Source organism: Falco rusticolus, chromosome 1 (assembly GCF_015220075.1).
Source record: "Falco rusticolus isolate bFalRus1 chromosome 1, bFalRus1.pri, whole genome shotgun sequence".
Taxonomy (NCBI): Eukaryota; Metazoa; Chordata; class Aves; order Falconiformes; family Falconidae; genus Falco; species Falco rusticolus.
The window spans coordinates 101,590,841-101,609,644 of NC_051187.1; the positions used below are offsets into that span (position 1 = coordinate 101,590,841).

At 41.9% G+C, this 18,804-nt stretch overlaps 1 protein-coding gene across 2 annotated transcripts in view; it reads right to left on the reverse strand.

Moving 5' to 3' along the window:
* Positions 1-1,220: 1,220 nt before the first annotated feature.
* The window catches only part of G3BP2 (G3BP stress granule assembly factor 2), a 29,984-nt gene continuing 12,400 nt past the window's right edge, over positions 1,221-18,804 (reverse strand). The window contains exons 3-12 of one of the 2 annotated variants that reach the window (XM_037391911.1): positions 18,020-18,101; positions 16,786-16,959; positions 15,796-15,886; positions 14,776-14,878; positions 13,079-13,259; positions 12,007-12,105; positions 7,496-7,598; positions 5,272-5,400; positions 4,964-5,082; positions 1,221-4,196 (exon numbers count right to left, since the gene is read on the reverse strand). In XM_037391911.1, the coding sequence (XP_037247808.1) occupies positions 3,924-4,196; positions 4,964-5,082; positions 5,272-5,400; positions 7,496-7,598; positions 12,007-12,105; positions 13,079-13,259; positions 14,776-14,878; positions 15,796-15,886; positions 16,786-16,959; positions 18,020-18,101 (1,354 nt within the window). In that variant the 3' untranslated portion in view covers positions 1,221-3,923. The remainder of the gene's footprint in view (positions 4,197-4,963; positions 5,083-5,271; positions 5,401-7,495; positions 7,599-12,006; positions 12,106-13,078; positions 13,260-14,775; positions 14,879-15,795; positions 15,887-16,785; positions 16,960-18,019; positions 18,102-18,804) is intronic. The other variant, XM_037391922.1, reaches the window with a different exon arrangement.

Genomic DNA, 18,804 nt, shown 5'->3' on the forward strand with positions numbered 1-18,804 from the left:
GTGGCACAAGGTCCGCCACGGCGGACCTTGTTTGGTTTCTGAGACCGCTCTCTCTGCCATCTCCTCCCCAGCCCCAGGTAAACACGAGTTTGTGGGGCCTCCACAGCCTACCTTGTAAAGCAATATGGCTCTGAATGCTGCAGGCCATTGGGAGACAGCACCCAGGGGATCCTGCTTCTTCAGGGATCTTTGGTGCCCACAGATCTCTTCGCTGTTGAGGCTGTTCCTCAGATGATTTTTTGCCGACTTGGGCTAAGGAGCCCTCTATAGGATCTCCTTTTTTCAGTTCAGTATTTCAACTCACACAACCACAGAACTTTTGAGATGTTTCCGAAGTGCGGTTTAGCAGAAAACGTTACAGCCAAGGCAGGCACTCAGCAGAGGACTTCAACAGGCAGCAGCTACCAGGAACCAGACCCAGAGCAATACAGCTCTGCACAGATTCCATGACTCAACACTATTTATCTACAAGCACTGCAAGAATAACCCTTGTACCAACCTTTTTGGGTAAATGCTGGCATCGGCAATGCCACCAAACACAAGAAGGGAAAAAACAGGAATTATCTTGCAGCACAACTATCAGTTCCACAGTATCAAGAGTAAGCAGCACTAAAGTTTGAGAGCGAACAACTCCAGATTTGTTGGTTGGTTTGTTTTTTTTTTTTAAGACAAGTGGGCTCACATTCCTCCCAGTACCACCACAGCCTCCACGTGAGCCGTATCTCCAGGCTGGATGCTGCAGCCCCCACAACTCAGCTGGGACATGTCCGAGAGGAGCTTGCATCCTCCTTGCACCCCGAGGTGAGAGGAGCCACCAGATTGAGGGGACCAACCTGTGTGGGGGGCCATGCCTTACCAGCCACCACTGAATGAACAAACTCTGCCCACTTTCCTTGCCTTTCAGCTCTGGAGCCAGAGCAACCCAAGCTGGGAGGGGACCAGGCATGGTTTCTCAGTGGCACAGGCAGGGTTTCCGACCTTTGTGTCTTCTTAAGCCAGTGTCCCAGCAAGGGAGTTTATACAGCCACGACGAGCCAGAGCTTATCAACTTTGCTCAAGTCAAGACTCTTCAACCAAAATATGTGATGCTGTGCTACTATGGCTTCTCACTGCCACCTGACAAGCCAGCAACAACATTCTTAAAACAAGCATTTTCTGTATAGGAAGGGATGGAACAGTGCTCTACAGTGACCTGCATTTAAGAGAATTAGGGACATGGATAAATGCTGCAGACATCAGTAGTTTATTGGTATGTTTAGTCAAAACACATTCAGAATGGAAACTTAAAAGTAAAAATACTTTCCACCTGCAACAATTAAACTAGAATCTACTAGCATATAATGCTTGACACGTTACAGCAATAAAGATGGTAATCCACTGTCTTGTATACCTACTAAAGCCAAGATGGTCAGCCAAGTTTGTTGAAATAGAACCGTAATGACAAAATACTCCCACCATCCACAAATCAGCAACTAACAGTAATGGTCAGTGAATCCCTTCCTTTGCTCTAAGAGGTACATTTACTATCGAGAGGGTCAAGAACACATAAGAGTCCACAGTACAGCAGGTGAGCTATCACCATGTAAACTTCTCTGGATGACGTTCCAATGGTTGTTCATGTCACTTAAACAAGAAGCAAGCCAGAAAGCAGAATGGCTCAGTAGCTCTTTTTAATACTCCGCTTTGTGGTGTTGAAATTATTCCCAGTGCCATTTGCCATACAAATTAATTAGGTGGCAGCAAAACACTGCAGCACTACAAAAGGAAAAAAAAATTACAAAAAAAAAAAAAGCCACGCAAACCACACTGGTGGCAAACGGACGACAGCAATTTGTCTGAAGGCTTAAAACATAAGTAGTGGTGTTGTGTGGCGAGCAGTTCAAGTACTACAGTTTTCCAGGTAACAGATGAAAATGCAAGACCTTCAACAAAAAACTGAAATATGAAAATGAAAACTGGTAGAAATGTGCCCCGGAAAAAAAAAAAAATAAAGAGTATGAAAATAGTGCAAGACTTACCATTGAACACAGAAGACCTCGAGTCTGGGAGAAAATGGAAAGATGCCGCCTCACTTTGCCTAACGTATCAGAAAAGTATGTGCAAAATCCTCCAACTTACTAAAAAACAGCAAATGATTGCATAATCCAGAGACAGATTGCTATGATGCCCTATCTGCTTTTGCTTGAAATTGCAATTACTCTATTTGAGGTCTTCCGTGCTTAGAAGCAGCTTTAAGTGGTGACACTTTCGCACAGACGCACACACAAACACACCCCCCTCTTTTACTCCTGCCGCCTCAGAGCCAGGCGCTTGCTGCACGCCCTGGCATCGAGCCGAACTGTACTGTCTGCTGCAGCTGCAGCTTACGGAAAAGCGCTCCAGAACGTCATCCAGAAACAGACCTCTCCACTGGAAAAACGCACCAGTCAAATGAAGAAGAGGATGTCTCCTTTCTATCCTTCAGTCCAGAGCCACGTAAGTGTCAACTTCAGCTGAGAGTTATGTGCAAAATGAGTAAGAGTTTTTTAAAAAGTGCAACTGGAAAATGCAAATACTTAAGAGCTGCTGTTTTGTTCTGAAAATTGCAGTATCCTCGTTTGATAAGCTCACCCTCACAAAGGATGCTCAGTTCTACTAATTATAAGCTGGCCAAAAGCATTCACCATTCTTGACTGACTTCTGAAACTCATGTCCAAGAGAGATTTCAACTCCATTTTCTTTAACTTTGATTAAAAAGAAGAGACAACCTGGAGACTACTTGGATGCCTTCTTCCTCCCTTCCCCCCCTCTGCAAAAAAACAGGCAAACTTGTTAATTGAAGAGCAAGGTGAATGATAATTTTAGCAACGTTTACTGATTGAAAGATACTGCAATTTTTTTAATACAATTTTTCAATTACTTCCTTTAAATGCGTTGCAGCCAATTGGCTTTGCAGCACAGAAATTCATACACTATACTGTACAAAATCACCAGCAAGACTGGAATGATGTATTCATAGAAGGCACCATCATGCTTATTACATTACCAGAGAACTCAAATACAGTCAAGACAAATTCACTGTACAATGCTTATCGAAGGGGAAAGGGGAAGGAGGAGTGTGTTGAGCAGCCATCCCTGTACTGAAGAGGGGCAGATAGAAAAATCTGACGTGAGCTATCAAACTTGTTGCGTACTCAGGGCCACGACTTTGAAACTCTAGGTTCTGTTTAGTTTACAGCTAAATGGATTCCTTCTGGAATAAACTTGTAGTCTTATTAAGGTTTGTGTGTGTACATATGTTGGTCACAGCAAGCAGATCAGATGCCCGCATCGTTTCACAAGCTATTCTGTCTGAATAAGAGGATGAAGGTTTTTTCCTCCGATGCCTCCTGCAGATGTCAATATAAATGAGTTCAGAGTACCCATTAGTGCATTTTGATGAGTGCGTAAACACGAGTTTGTTTGGAGCCGAGTGTTCTAAGAAGGAAAAAAAAAAAAAAAAAGGCAAGCTTCTCCAATTGCACAAATTGCACTATCTGTGTTTCCAACAGTAATAGGCAGAAACAGTAACACTTACACAAAATGTGCAGCAGAGGGTTTTTGACTGAAAGGACCTGAATTCTATTGGGCATGTCCTTTAGTTCACTTTTGTTGCAGATAGTTAACCGGTCTTTTTTTTTCCTTTTCTTTTTTTTTTTTTTTTTTTTTTTTTTTCAGTCCTCAATTCTCCAAGTCTACATTTATAAATTAACAGTGTGACTCCTGTTGTGAAACTGGGGAAAGAACGTCCACCTCAATTTAAACTGGAAACCAAAAGGATGCTTTCACATCAAAGAAATGATCAGAAGGGCTGTGTCACATTCCAAAGCCAAAAAAAATTAACAAGAATGCAAACACGATGGATTATGTACCACTGCCAAGACTGTCTGCCCACAGTGGTGATTTCAGCGACGCTGTCCAGTGAAACGGCCTTCCATTTGCCCGGTTCCTCGTCCAGAGCCAAGTTTCTGTGCCATGCCACCTCTTGGAGGGGGTCCTCTTCCATCACGGTCTCGCATCATGCCACCACCCACTATTCCACGGGGACCCCCAGGGCCTCTATCATTGCGACGAATATCCCTACGATCATCGCCTCCACCTCTGGTCTCTCTTTCACGAGCGGCTCTTGTTTTTTTCTCTTCTACGTTCAAGCGCACCTCACCCCGGAACATAATAGGCTTATAGGGAAAAGCGTTCAAGGCACACATTAGTCACAATTTCACAAAGTCCATTTATACAACCCATATGAAAACACTGCATTTGCTGCATACCTCAGCCTACCTTCACTTCCATGCGAAAGACAAAAAATTAACTGTTAACAGCTCCCAGCAGCACACAACCCCCGCCCTAGAGTTTTATGGTAAATGGAACAGCATTTTAAAATTCATTTGGCATGCAAGGAATTAAATGTCTTTCTCAAATAAGGGCAGTGTTGTTTTTAGCCTCTCCACTGCCGGCTTTAGCTTTTCCACTTCAGGGCTAAAGCTCCTGAAAAATTGCTCTACTAGGTCTCACTCCCACATACTAGACATGAAAACTGCTGCTTTCTCCTCTCCAATTCCTCAAGTCACAACTGCAAATAACCCTGCTCCTTTTTGTCAGCCCCAGGATACAGAATTCAGAGATCCGTGCGATGCTCTTCAAAAGGTTACGTATTCAACTTTCAGCTTAAACAATCTCTAAAAGTAAGTGTTGACCTCTGTGCGGTGTCTATGTGCAGAGGTACAAAACCTGAATTTGGTAAGATGTGGTTTGAGGAATGCTGGCACCACTTCTGTAAGCTACAGAACACTCCTGACAGAACGAGTATGCCAAAACTATGTTTTTCTTACAACTGTTGTCTGAATGCCAGAAACAGCAGCAATGCAAACTGGGATGACCCACAATACTTGGGGTTCAGGGAATTCAGTCCATCCTTTGAAGGCTACTCAATGCCAACACTTACTTTTGCAACCAGAATTCGCTGGACCGGCTCAGAATCGTCAAATACCACAAAACCAAAATTAGGCAGTTTTCCTCCAACTCCTTTAGTATTTATGCGAAGTTCTACCACATTTCCGAAGCCTGGGAAAACACAAGGGAGAAGCCCCATTACCAACAACCACAGTACCAGCTTCATCACTCCTCTGCTTGTTCGAGACAACACCTGTGGCATTAGATCATGAAGTTCCCCTGTGTGACCCTAAGTGAACACTATGTGACTTTTCAACATGCTTTTTCTTCTTAGTCTCTGCAGCTGAAATTGCTACTTACTCATGAAGAACTCTTTCAGTTCACTCTCATCAATATCATGTGGCAAGTTTCCAACAAAGAGCTGGTGGCTGTCTGGATAGCGAATTATTCGACGATTATCCGACTCATTCTGTTCAATGTCCCCTCTCCCTATCATCAATAGAAAGAAGAAGGTAGAGCCACTGAGTTAGAAGATGTGTGCAGATTCAGACGAACACATACAGACAGCACCAGGCACGTTTGCTCAACCAGTGCTGTACCTTCAGCTCTTGAGCATATGTTTACCATGGGTGACAACAGGAAGGACACTAACTTCCTCTTTACATAGTCCTGACAATTTTGTAGTAAAACAACAAAGTATTTGGGGTTTTTTGGTCTGGTTTCCGTGGTTAGGCTAAATAAAATCCACGCTAACTAAAACAGCTGGCATACTGGGCAAATTTGTTTAAGAGGTTCTTGTTGTATCTTAAATCATACACTGAAGAGCAACCTGGTACCTATTTAAATGCATTTTTTTTAAAGATATGGATTTAAGTCACCTCTCTATCAACTCCTTAGCATAATAACAGTATCTTTACTTTGGCACTCATATTATCAACAAAGTTTGCCAGTCACCTCTTCTGGCTTTCATCTTCCACCATTTTGTCCCAAACACAAGTGAGAGCTCCTCATGCTCTCTCCAGCTCAACTGAAGTATTAGTAGGCTTAGCAGCATGCAAGGTAAAATCTTTCTGAGTATATCTCCCTACTAAATCATTACCTGGCTTGCAGTGTGACAGAAGCACGCTGTTACCCTTTTTATACCCAAAGTATTACAGCGTAGGTATGTACCCCTTCCTTTCAACAGCTTCCCCTACAAGCCCACTTGCAGCAAGCTTGCTAGCTCATTTGAAAGGTTTCCTTAAGCAGGTAAAACAGCTTGCTGACTTCCTTTGAAAATGAAGACCATAGAGCTGAAACCTCTACCATTTGGTCAACTGAGATTTCAGCTTTTTCTCCCCTGACTCTTCCACCCCCAGCCCCAGCAGTTTTGGGATCAAAATGAAAAGACTCTGACTCTGTTACATGTTTTCTGTATGATTTGTATACACTCAAAGAGTAGTAGAATTGCAGGTCTGCAACTTGATTTAGCCACAAGTTCTGGCTTTTTCTCCCTGCTCCAGATGACATGTTAAAAAAATAACAAGAAATGTTAACCTTTAACAGATGTCGTGATTCCGTCTCTGTGCCTCAAACCCTTTCAAGTTTCAGTGCTGTCCCTGAGCAAAGATATACTTGCACTGATCAAAGCCAAAAGCGCTTTTAAGCCCAATCTGTACCACAGTTTGGTATGCACTTACTGAAAACCTTCTTTAGAACCAATTTTAGCTAGAGTTGGTGAAGACACTTACAGTCACTGAGACTTAACACTTTGGCAGGCAGTGCTCTGCCAGCTCTACACGATAATCACAAGTACCACCCCTCCCCTTAGGACTCGTGACTTACTTTCACACTTAGGGAAGATGAGGAACTATTCAGCAACCTGTAGTTCTGGGCCTTTGACTAGATAGCTTTTGCCCAGCGCTGCACAGAGATTTGCCAAGCAACCAGGCTGGAGTGATGAATGCAACTCAGGCTTTCACCTCTCAACACCACTTCTGACAGCTGTCAGTAACGAGCATGTTTCCTAGATAGACCCATCCTATGTATTTGGATATTCTGTATTGGTAAGAAAATGCACAGAGCTGGCTGCTCACAAACTAAGACAAAACACAAGGCAGCCAAACTGAGAATGGTATTGTAGACAATTACACAAGATGGAAAAATACATACAAAATTATTAACTGACTGAGGGTGACACAGCGGGAAGGTTTTCTTCCAAAACAAAGAGCAATACCAGGCATTCAAGAGCTCTTGCTTCCAAGGTTCAGCAAAATTAGAGGACACGGAAAAAAGCATCAGATTTCCATACCAGCTTTTCAGAAAGGCATCAAGCCACATAAAAAGTACTCAAGCATATATGCGAGTGGCCTGACTATTAAAAAACACTTCAACAAAACATAAGATCAGAAATAACGCCCGATCTTTGCAACAGCTCATCACCAGCTTGGACTCCAAATCATATCCCCCTATTTCTAGTTGACAGCAGTAGGAATAAGAGAGTTCATTATCAGGCAAATACAATACAGCTACAGACAAGACCTGTCAAGGAGAGTAACTTCTCCTTAACTAGTCCCAAGCAGACACACAAGCTGATCTGCATTACCTGGTCGAGGTCCTCGGGGTGGAAAACCCGGTCTTTCCCTGGGACGCTGCTCACGTACACGAGGAGGTTGAGACTGAGCTTCAGGTTTAGTTTCAACTCTTGGCTAAAACAGGAGGAGAACATGCGTTATTAAACACCAGCCCAGCTAAAAAACCTCAAAACCCTACAACTCACCAAGACAAACAAAACCCCACAACACAAGACAGGTAAGTGGCATGCACAAAATTAATTCCAGAAGATATATATCCATGTCAATGTGTTTGGGAATACGTGGTTTTTTTCACCTCTATAAATTCCTCTGTACCAATCCAGGACTGCAGTGTTCAGTTATCTGTGCTAAAAGGTGCAAAGCAAGCATCTCTCAAGAGCATCTCCCTAAAACATGGCTAAGGTGAATTTTCCATGTTTGACCAGGCATTGAGATCCCAGCACTCCATTATTCAAGAATCCTTCAACCTGACTAAAAATCCCACATAGACGAAAGAAAAGCTTCCTTATGCCAAGCTCAAACTTCAATGAATAGGAGGTGGTCCAAGATGAACATGAAAAGATGGGCAAATCTCACATTCTGTCTGAGTCCCTGAGGGATTCTTTTCCTTGAGTGCAGACCAACTATAAGGAAACTACCAAAAAGACAAAGGAGAACAAAACAAAACCCCTCAAAAGTGCTGCAGTAAGTATTTCTGATACAACAAAGCCACCTGAAATGGCAATTTCTACCAACTACCTGCTGAGGATATTCTTTAACTTTCCTGATGTCGAGACCAGCACACCCTTCATATTCTCAGGAACTAGAACAGCTATTCCCTTTTTTGCAAGCAAAAAATACATTTATAAAGATACTTGGGGGGGGGGGAGAGACATGTAACAATGAAAAATATTTCTGTGCAGCCTGTTGGTTACCAAAGCAATTTCCAACATTTAAAATACCATTTTCTGTACAAAAGTCCAGCAGCTGCTGCTGTGCTGGGCTCTTATCTTAGAAAACCAAAATTATCCTTAGGACTGTAAAGAACACTAGCCTCCAAGGAAGATAAACACAAGGACAACGGCTGTAGACCCAGACTGCTGCAGAGCAGTAGTTTATGTTAAACATCTCCTTTACTTTTCTTTAAGGACAAGACAACTGACGGTTCCAGCCAGACAGTACCTCACAGGGGTAAAACCCCCTGTATTTTACATGAAACATGCAGGTATGATGCAACAAATAAATGTTTCAACCCTCCTATTCACTTGTGCTCTACCAAGCTAGGCATTACCTTGTTCTTCCAGCATTTCTAGGATCATTTTTTCAATTCCAAGAATAAGGTAGAAAAATCAGCCTTACTGTAGAATCTCTTCTCATTATACCTCCTTATGGGTCACTGGAGCTCCCCTGCCGTCTTTTAGTCACACGTCTTTACTGCATTATAAAGTATACCTCAAAAGCCAAACTCAATACATTCAGACCCACGTTTCTTAGCTACTTACAGCTATCAGGCTTAAATACAGTCCTTCTGTCAACCACAGCAAAGACCTCCTAGGTCACTGATCTCCTGTTAAATCCCGAACAACAGTTAACTTCTACCCGCTTGCTTTGCATTTCACTGAACTTCTCTATCACACAAATACTCTGTCTACCCAATCAACAGAAAGCTAATCTCATTAGTTGCTTTCTAATCACTACCACCCCTTTTTACAGAGGAAGACTGCCTCAGTTTCTGGCACTGCCTGAAGAGGAAAGCGCTTGTGCAAAACCGTGCTCCCCCAAAATTCTGTAATTATTAGCAGCAACACAAGATGCCTGTTAAGGGCTGCCATTTACAGCCCCAGCAGCAGCTAACTGCAACTCTCATTTCACAGAGACTGCACCAAGTGGATGAAAGGCACAGAATAAGGATTTCCATAGACAGTGGCTAAAGGAGCCCTCGGCCCAGGAGCCAAGGGTGCCAAAAACCTCAGCCTAACGGAGCTCTGAGAACAATTAAGGAAAAGGTGGCATCATCTTATCTCTTCACAAGTTCACATGAGGAGGGAAAGGGACCTCTTTCTCCTACAGCAACGCTACTAGCAATGACAGCAAAACCAGCTGCAAGTCAGCCTTTACTCACCAACTTTGGAACTCAGTACCCCCCTGAAACAGAGGGAGACAGAACAAGCAAGAGAACAGGTGGCTCCAAAGGCTGGTGCAATTCTATTTTTTAAATCTTACAAGGCTTAAAAGTTTCTCTAGGGTGAGATGCCTGCCACAATCAAAATGTGCACATGCAAAGAACCAACTAGCCAAGCAAACAAGAAACCACACTTGACATGAAACAAAAAGAAAAAACCTACATCATCTCACCAGAATTCCAGTAGCTAGGTTAGATGTGTACCTCAGATAGCTACTCTCTGAGGTAAATGTGAACTGCACAAGTTACTAAAGCCACCTGTCAATCACCTCCATAAAGGCACTATAGATTACAGAAGAATCTACCCACAGTCCAAACAGATTTAAGGCAATGAGAGAATGCAGTGTCTATAAACAAATCTTTCCCTGAACTCACCACTTCCAAGCCAGAAGACAAGAGTCAGCGAGCACCCTGCCCACCTCCAGCACCCCTAAGACAGTGGATGTGTTAATGCAAACAGAAGGTCAGAATACCTGAAAACACTATAAAGAGAAGGCCCAGTTTATCAGTGTAGGACCATTTCTAACCGTCCACAAGAAAAAGAGCAAGAAACGCTGACCTGTTGTAAGTCCACAGCTGGAAATAAACAGGAACTGAACTGTCAGTACATGTGCAGGCCTTTGAGGGGTTCAGAGTTAATACTACAGAGGCTATATTTTTAACTTCATAAAAGATGGGGGGAAAACTGGAGTGATGCAGAGAAATGAATGAGAAGGACAGTTAACAGCTACTTTGTAACAGCACTGAAGCTGGCTAGAACAGCAGCATCCCAAAGGAGCCACCCACTCAATAGTGCAATCTACTGTCCCCATTTACATGCACAGCAAATGGATTTAAGAGAACAGGAAAAAGCTGCTGCTGATCCCGTAACCCCTTGTACAAATTGTTCTGGTGCTTTTTCTACCAGCTTTCTGTATACCATGCCTGAAAAGTGTGCAAGAAAAGGAGCTAAGAACTGACTAATTCTGCCCCCAGAAGGGCTGAGAGTTGAAATTCTTGCCATTTCAGTATTGTTCAGAAACTTCCACAGAGAATTACTTAAACACCAAGTCACAGCAAAAGTAATCTAGAAGGCAGAAAGCATGACAAACTGCAGAGGCAACGCAGGAGTTTAAGGGGACATCTATATTCTGCTCCCTTTTACAGATAATTTTAAATTACTTTTGCAGGCATATTACAAAAATCCACCCTCTCTAGGACAAATAAATCAGAACCAATTTTGGTTTTGCACAAGGAAAATCTATTCTGTACTAGAAAAAACCAACAGTTTTTACAGCTCAAATACCACCCAAATGCTCAAAGCCCTGGTGAAGCTGATGAAGACAGACAGGCTTCCCAACTCATTACATAGCCAGTATCTTATCTCCATGACAGCCGTGTCAGATCAGAAGCAACACCATACAAGGTGTTGTTTTTCTGTTGGTTGGGGTTTTTTTTCTTTTTTGTTTTCTTTTTTAACATGCATTTGGCTGAAAGGCAATCCTAGACAGGTTCCTCACTGTCAGTAAAAAACAGAGAGGAAACAAGTGCAAAAACAACAGCTGCAATAACCCAGCTGGCCTACTGAAAATTGCAGTCTTTTAAAAAAGGCTGGACATGAGCTACCACAACATACAGGGCTTTGGTACACAGCGGCAGTAGAAAAATTAAAGCACGCATTTTCTATTTTGAGGATTTTTATACAGATGGAGGAAGCTGAATTGAGAGTCTCAGACTGTCTTACACCAGCTTGGCATGTGCAGGACATGAGCAACCACCCGGTCAAACTTCCCTTCCTCTTTCCCCTCCTCACCCAGTCAACCTAGGAATGGAAAGATAGCATTGTCCTGTCAAGGAAATGTGAATCCTTCCATTCCTCACACAGTCATAAGTTGGTACAGGGTTCTGTGACAAGTTAATGTAAAATGGATAATGAAATCCAGCATGTTTCTGTGTAGATGTTAGCCTTACAAAGCAGTTTTGCATGTTCTCAGAAACGGTGCCATTCCTTTTTACTGCTGGGGCGCTCCCGCCAATGAAATATCCCTTTCCAACACACCATACAAAAATACCATTTTGAGGGGAGCTGGGTTTTTGTTGTTTTCCCTTGTAAACCAAACCATATCCCATTAAGACAGGTCAAAAAAATTTCAGTAGCGATTTCCTGTTTCCATATGAACAGATTTTAACGTCACCATCACCCAGTTACACCTGTTACGTGTAGTACGTGCCTTCGCTTGTGACAAGAAGGTGAGTGCATTAACATTTAAGACACAATTAATTTGTGCAATTTAAGTCAAACAAAGTGATCTGTTAATTTTAAAAAACGGAAGCAGTTTGCAGAAGTAATGAGACAATCCAAGGTGTTCACAGATGGGTTACCTGTGAGACTGGTGCTTTAACATGGGGTGGAATTCCAGAGGAAGAAACAGTACCACTAGGAGGCAGGTTTTTACTGGTCACTGAAGCCCAAGAGAAAGCCTGCAGGAAATGCAACAAACCTAGGCTACTAATCATGGCAAACCACTGACATTCCTACAGGGAAACTCGTCTGCTGAAAATACACTTTCGGTTCACATCTGACTATTAAATCACGGTTGTGCAAGCATTACAACGAAGATACAGAGGGATTTGCAGTTCTAGCCATCTGTGGACTTCAACAGCGTGAAGCAACTGTGCACAGTGTCCACTATTGCTACTTGAGTGAGCCCAGTTCCCTCAGCATCCCCAGATCACTGCTTTCCACGATGTAACCAAACCTAGGACTGAAAACCCTGTAGTGTGAAGTGTCTTCCACACAAAGAAAGGAAGTGGGTGCCAGAAGTTAGAAGTAAAAATGGAAAAGAGAAAAGGGATTGGAAAAAACATATATGGGAGACACGCTGGAGCTAGACGTCTCTCCAGCTTCCACTGGTTCCTCCCACCTCTTTCAAACTACCTAAGTGTAACCATACCAGATGACACACAGTGTGCTCGGTGGGTTTTAAGATTAGGCATCCTGCCTCTAAGGGAGACAGCCAATGCCCCCATATGGATTTTAAACCTATACTGCCAGCAATTTTGCAAGTGTCAATGCATTATGTGGTTCTTTTCAAGGAAGAGCAGTGGTTCCCACTGTATGAGATATTTGGTGGTGGTAGCTTGAGGTGTTCTCTTAAGGTATGTTAACTCCACATGTAAAAAGGTTTACACATGCATAAACCCACACACACGCACGTTACAAGCTGAGCATTCAATTTACGATAGGTGACTTGAGCAGCACTTAAAAATAACATTCTTTCCTTTTTTAGTGAGACTTTGCATTTTTACAAGTTCAAGGTTCAAGTCTAGCTGTTTACATACAGTACCAACACTGAAAAGAGGTACCAGTCTGGCCACTCCAAAAGGCTAAGTTCAAAACCAAATCTGGTTTACCATCTGCACCTAAAAGCACAGATAATTACTTTTAACTAACCTTTGGTGGTTCTTGTGGTAGCGAAACAGGTTCTACAGGAGGTGGAGATGGAGACTTCTCTTCTAGCTCCTCAAGGGTCTTTTCTTCTACTTCAGCTTTCAGCTCCTCCGTTTTCGTTTCAGATTCCAATTCCGGCTCAGGTTCATGAGACGATTCTTCTAGCGCCTCCTCTATCCCATTGCTAAGATAATCAAATGCATTTTATGCAGCTTACCAATAGCTTTGTATTTTATGACTTTTTATAAGCTATGCTATGGTAACAGCTGGTATTTGAAAGATCATTCTATTTCCAGTTGCTACCATATGGTACATACAATACTGTTAGAAGTTAAGCTGTACCCCTGTAGTTGTGTACAAAGCCACGTTTTACTCCTGCTGAAGTGAAGACATGTTTTACAGTTTTCTGCAGAGAATGTGAAAATCACAGACATATAAACCCTTTAAGGAATATATGCTAAACTCAAGAACTGCCACTCCTAAAAGAACAGAAGCACAGTGAGAGACCAGTGGAAGACTAAGCTATACACATAAATGAAGCCAATTTTGGAATGAAACCCACAGCTTATTTAGAAAATGTTGTATAAGTTCCTTACCAAAAGCTTCATGAGTCTTGTTTACTGAAAATCACACACAACTCCTTCTCTATTCTGTGTGTTCAAAATGTAAGGGGATATGAAGTTTTTCACTTCTCTCTGAAGCCATCCTCAAAGCTTACCGAATTCTGGTTACTTCTATCTATGCAGCTCCTGCCACAGGCTAGCATATGCCCAGGTGACTACCTGATGCATGTCGCCTTTACAACTTCTTGGCACAGTAACCCAAAACCAAGACCTGACAAAGCTTTTAGGCACCCAAAACCTCCTGCATTAAAGTAAGTCACTGTCAGAATTCCAGCAGGCTCCCTTCCTCTTCCCTATGTTTTATCATGAAAAGCCTTAGATGACCAGTATTTACCATTTATCACTGGTACACTTCACAGACATCATCTAGTGATGTTGTAAGTGTTGTTTGTTGGGGTTTTTTTAACAAGGAAACCAGGAAGTCAGTTCTGGCCCTTTAAAAAGCATTCCTGTGTTTAAATAAAAACACAGGGTTTTGGCAGTTCGTTTCTTTGTGTTTGTGGATTGGGTTTTTTAGGGTAGTTTTGTTTGTTTTTTAATAAAATGTATTTTTCTAATAAAAACATAAAGAAACATTTTTCTACCTTTTTTTTTTTTGTAAATTTTAAGATACTCAGGACAGAGATTTATTCTTCCAATACAGCTGTAGAGCAACGTCTCAAAAAGTGGACCTTTCTTTGAGTTCCCAGTGCTACCCAAATTTGAGGAGTAACTAGGATTAATCACCCGCTTGTTAACCCATCTGTTCACATAAATTACATTGTATCAACTCACTGTTACAAGTTTATGTAACAAAGACTCCATTAACTGTGTACATAAACACGCTTGCTAAGTCTTCAGCTCACATTTGTAACCAGAAATGAAAATAACTAACAAAGGTAAGAACATGCGCTACATCTTCTCTCATCCAAGAGCCAACCTTTCAAAATAATACAATGTTAACATAACACAGATCTGTATCAACTTCAGTGTAGTTTCCTAAACTGCCTGTTAGATCATATCCAGAATCAAGCGCCAAAGCAATGCTGTCATTTATATTAAAAAAAGCAGCTTCATACAATAAAACGGACTTCTTACGTTACAGGATGGTTTTCATAGTAAGTACTGCTTGCATTCTCTTGCACAGGTTCAGGTGATGGTTGTCTTTCCTCCTGCTCCTCTTCCACCTCTTCCTCAGACTCTGACACAAAAAGAAAAACCTTCTTATACATCTCTGTGAGAGGTACACAAGCCACACTTAAAAGCATATTAAACTAGTAGTAATCAAAATAAAGCTTCATCAACAAAAAAAGGCAAAATTAGCTGCAAAAGACAGAAGACCCTTCTGCTCATTCAGGAGGCTCTGTTTCTTACTATTTTCACAAAAAGGAGAAACTAGAGACATATTGGTGCTAGGAAGTTCTGGGAGGAGGGTTTGAGGGTCTCTTAAAGCAGCACATGTTTTTCACTGGGTGGCAGTAAAAGAGAAAGCCTGTACTATTACCTCATAAATCTCAGTACCTCAAACTAAAAAGATTAACCTCAAATACAGGGATGATTGCCTAAGATGCTCTGTTCCACAGAACAGAGATGAAAACGTTCCAGAAACTATCCAGTGAACACATGTACATTCATTCTGGCTGCACTCTAATTTGCTTTGCCTCAGTGAACACAGGGGGGCAAAAAAACCCACCCAGGTCAAGTTCAGCCCCTGAACAGAAATGAATTACTGAATGCAAGATTGTTTATCTTCAAATCACTTCACCCAAAAATTTGACTGATCAGAGAAATTAAGTTTACCCGATTAAACCAGTGGCAGCAAAAGTACCATTGCTCATTATTTCCATTCTCTGCCAAGCCTCACCCACCCTGAGCCAGTTTAGCCCTTCAAGGAATAAGGTACTAGCATATGACCTTCATTTTACAGAAAGTTTTGGTCCAGCAGATAGTTCCAGCAACATAACCTACACTCCCCACCTCAGCCACCTCCTAAACCGCTATGATCCATGAGAATGCAATACAGTTCACGTCTTTCCATCTCTGGATATTTCTGAAAGCTCTGCATACATGCTAGAAGAACAAGAACAAAACAAACTCTACATGTATAGTTTTCCTCACCTTCATCAAGTTCTCCTTCTGAATCCCCAAATACTTCATCTTCATATCTGAAGATATCATTATGGACATAGAACTTGTTTGGAACAGAACCCTGTAAAACAGCAATGTGCGGTTTTTTTGCATATATGGTATACTAGCAGTCAACATCAAGGATAGATGAGAGATACGGGCTTTGGGCTACACACCAACATTTTGGAACAGGACTATTTCACTAAAGCCATTTTCCAAGCACCACCTCTTCTCTAAGCAAACAACTGAATGGTAACTTCTACCCAACTGAAAAAGGAAGTTTCAAGTAGAAAAAAACCAATTTTTCTCAGTCACAGCAATCATAGGTTCTAAATAAACATCAAGTCCCTCAGTTTCATCAAGGAATTGGAATTTTACACTATTACAAAAACCTTGCAATAAAAAAAAACCAGAATGAACTTTAACAAGGTGACTGTATAATTATAGCATTGCACAGGGAAACAACGAACAAATTCAATAAGACTCTAACACATTAATCACCAACTACACAATAGTTTATGATGTATTGGGGGGAAAGAAGCAGAAAGAACACAAAACACCTTTTACCCTTACAGAGTTCTGCCTTTGCTAAGAGCTAAATTTGAGCAATAACTTGAGCAGCATCAACCCATACTCACATTTGCCAGCAGACCGGAACAAAGTACAGAACTACGCCAGAGACTCGATCTGCAGAGCTGAACATGGTTTTTTTAATTTATTTGGCCAACGTCAGCTCCCAAATGCTAGTTCCAATTTGCTTTGTATTACTGCTCCAATACTTCGAGTCTAAGAAAATAAAACAGCTCAGGATGGGTCCGATACACTTGTTTCTCCACACTTCCTTATGTATTTAATGATAGCCTTCAGGCCAAGCTGTAAAAGCCAAATCATGTTTTTTGCCCCAATATGACAAACTGTAGCAACCAGTGAGATTTCCACTATCATTATTTTCAAGTTAAACACAATCTTACATATACTTACTTCTGGAGCAAGCACAAAAGTCTGCATGAACTTCCTCATCGGCTGCCCGTTGTTTGACAGTTCTCCCATTACTTGCACAACCACTCCATCACTCAGAGTAGCGTGAGCATCCACATGACGAATCTTGGTGTGGCATTCGCTGAACTGTAATGACATCACTTTCTTGTGTATCTCCTAGAAATAAAGAGTTGCATTTTAGCTACACTGAGTTTTGTACAGAGCTTTACACCTTATGAATACCGAAATCTAAGCCAACACAAAAAATCACCCCACTGAAGCTCAAAAGGTAAATGAAATACAGGAACCAAGAAGTGTCTTTCGCCAGGAACAGTCTATCTGAGCACATCTAACTTTTATTCTGAAGTTTTCCACTGCAACTCATGTCCTGCTCAGAGTGGTCAAATAGCACACAACTTGCTATCCAATTTTTCCAGCTGTATTATAACACACGACCTAATTTAAGGCTTTCATTTTTCAAAGGGCCTGCAAGAGGGCCAGGATTTACCTTGTGTTTTAAAAGAAGCCAAAACACCACCTCCCACAGGAAAAATGCAACCCTCTATGCATTCACAAAGTATCCAAATGTCACAGGAGGGGGTAACATCTGCACTGCCATGATTGTTGGGCTGCCAAGTCAGGTTCTGCCAGTGAAAGGAGAAGAAACCAACCCTGCCCTGGGCTAAAAGCCACATTGCTCAAAGATGGGGCTACCACATGAACTGATGCCCCTAGGTGACAAACACTATTCTAATAAAGCGCTACAACTAAAGTGAAAACTTGTGTTTCCTGGACTTAAGTCGTGAAGAGTGAATTATCTTCCACTTTAAGAAAACTCCATTCACAGAAGAACTTGGTAACACCAAGAACTCCATGTAACTCACAAAGATCAAAGCACCCTTCCCAAGAAACCACTTCTAACTGAAATAAGATACATCAACAGCAGCAGTCTAAGAGGTCCTCTTGCTTCTGTCTCCCAGCCTAAATATATTTTCTGCAGTCCAGATGCAAAGCTGATGAATCAAACACATCCCACAGTAAAACCAGCAACAATCAAACAAAAAAATTCAGGCCAACAAATTCCTATCTGCCTCCAAACAGGAGGCAGTGTCACATGTTATTTACCAGATTAGAAAGTCAAAGTAATGGGTAAAATAATTGGTAAAGAAAATACTGATGTATACTAGTAAGTTTTGAAAATGTTAATGAGGACTACAGGACTGTTTCTGATACGCACAGCTTGACCATACACTGCTTCTTGTGGTTTCCCACTGGCATCCAGCCCTCCATGGACATAAGAAGAATTCCTGCCATAAAACCTGCAAGTAAAGAGACATAAAGGTCATAGTAGTGACAAAATAGGACCAAATTCAGCAAGTATTTTAGCCAAAAGTTGCAGAGCTCAATGCATTGGGAATTTCAGCACAAACAGCAATTCAAGCTATATTTTCAGCTTCAAGGCTCCAAGAATACAGGAACAAACAAGCTTAATGTTCAGTATTCCCATTTGCTCAAGATACGTAGCAAGCTCCTAAAACAACCTCAGCCTTTCACTTGCTTCCTTTAAGCAAGGTGGCCATTTTGGCTTGAAGGTTCCCCATCGTCAAAACCATCTGCCTGCATTAAAGCTGCGCTACCCAGCCAAGGTGTTAGCCTAGGGAGGAACAACCCACCTGCCTCTCCTCCAAACCCCCATTCTCTTCAAAGCTTTGGGCAACAGTGAGGGATTCTGCCTTAGATTTAGGCTGTACTGACAACTTGTCCAACCAGCCAACCCACCTCCCCATCTATCCTGTATCTCTGCTATCCATAGCTGTTATTTCACACTTGGCTTCTCAGAAGCAACAGGCAAAGACTCATTACAAACCTCTGAAGTATTAGAAAAGACCTTATTCCTCCTAGGCACCACAGCTGAACACAAAACCCCCAGAAGAAATGTTGTCTGAAATCAAGTGAAAAAAAAAACAGCGAACAAAAGAAGGCCAAACAAAACTGCATCTTACAGCTGCCACACCAAGGGAT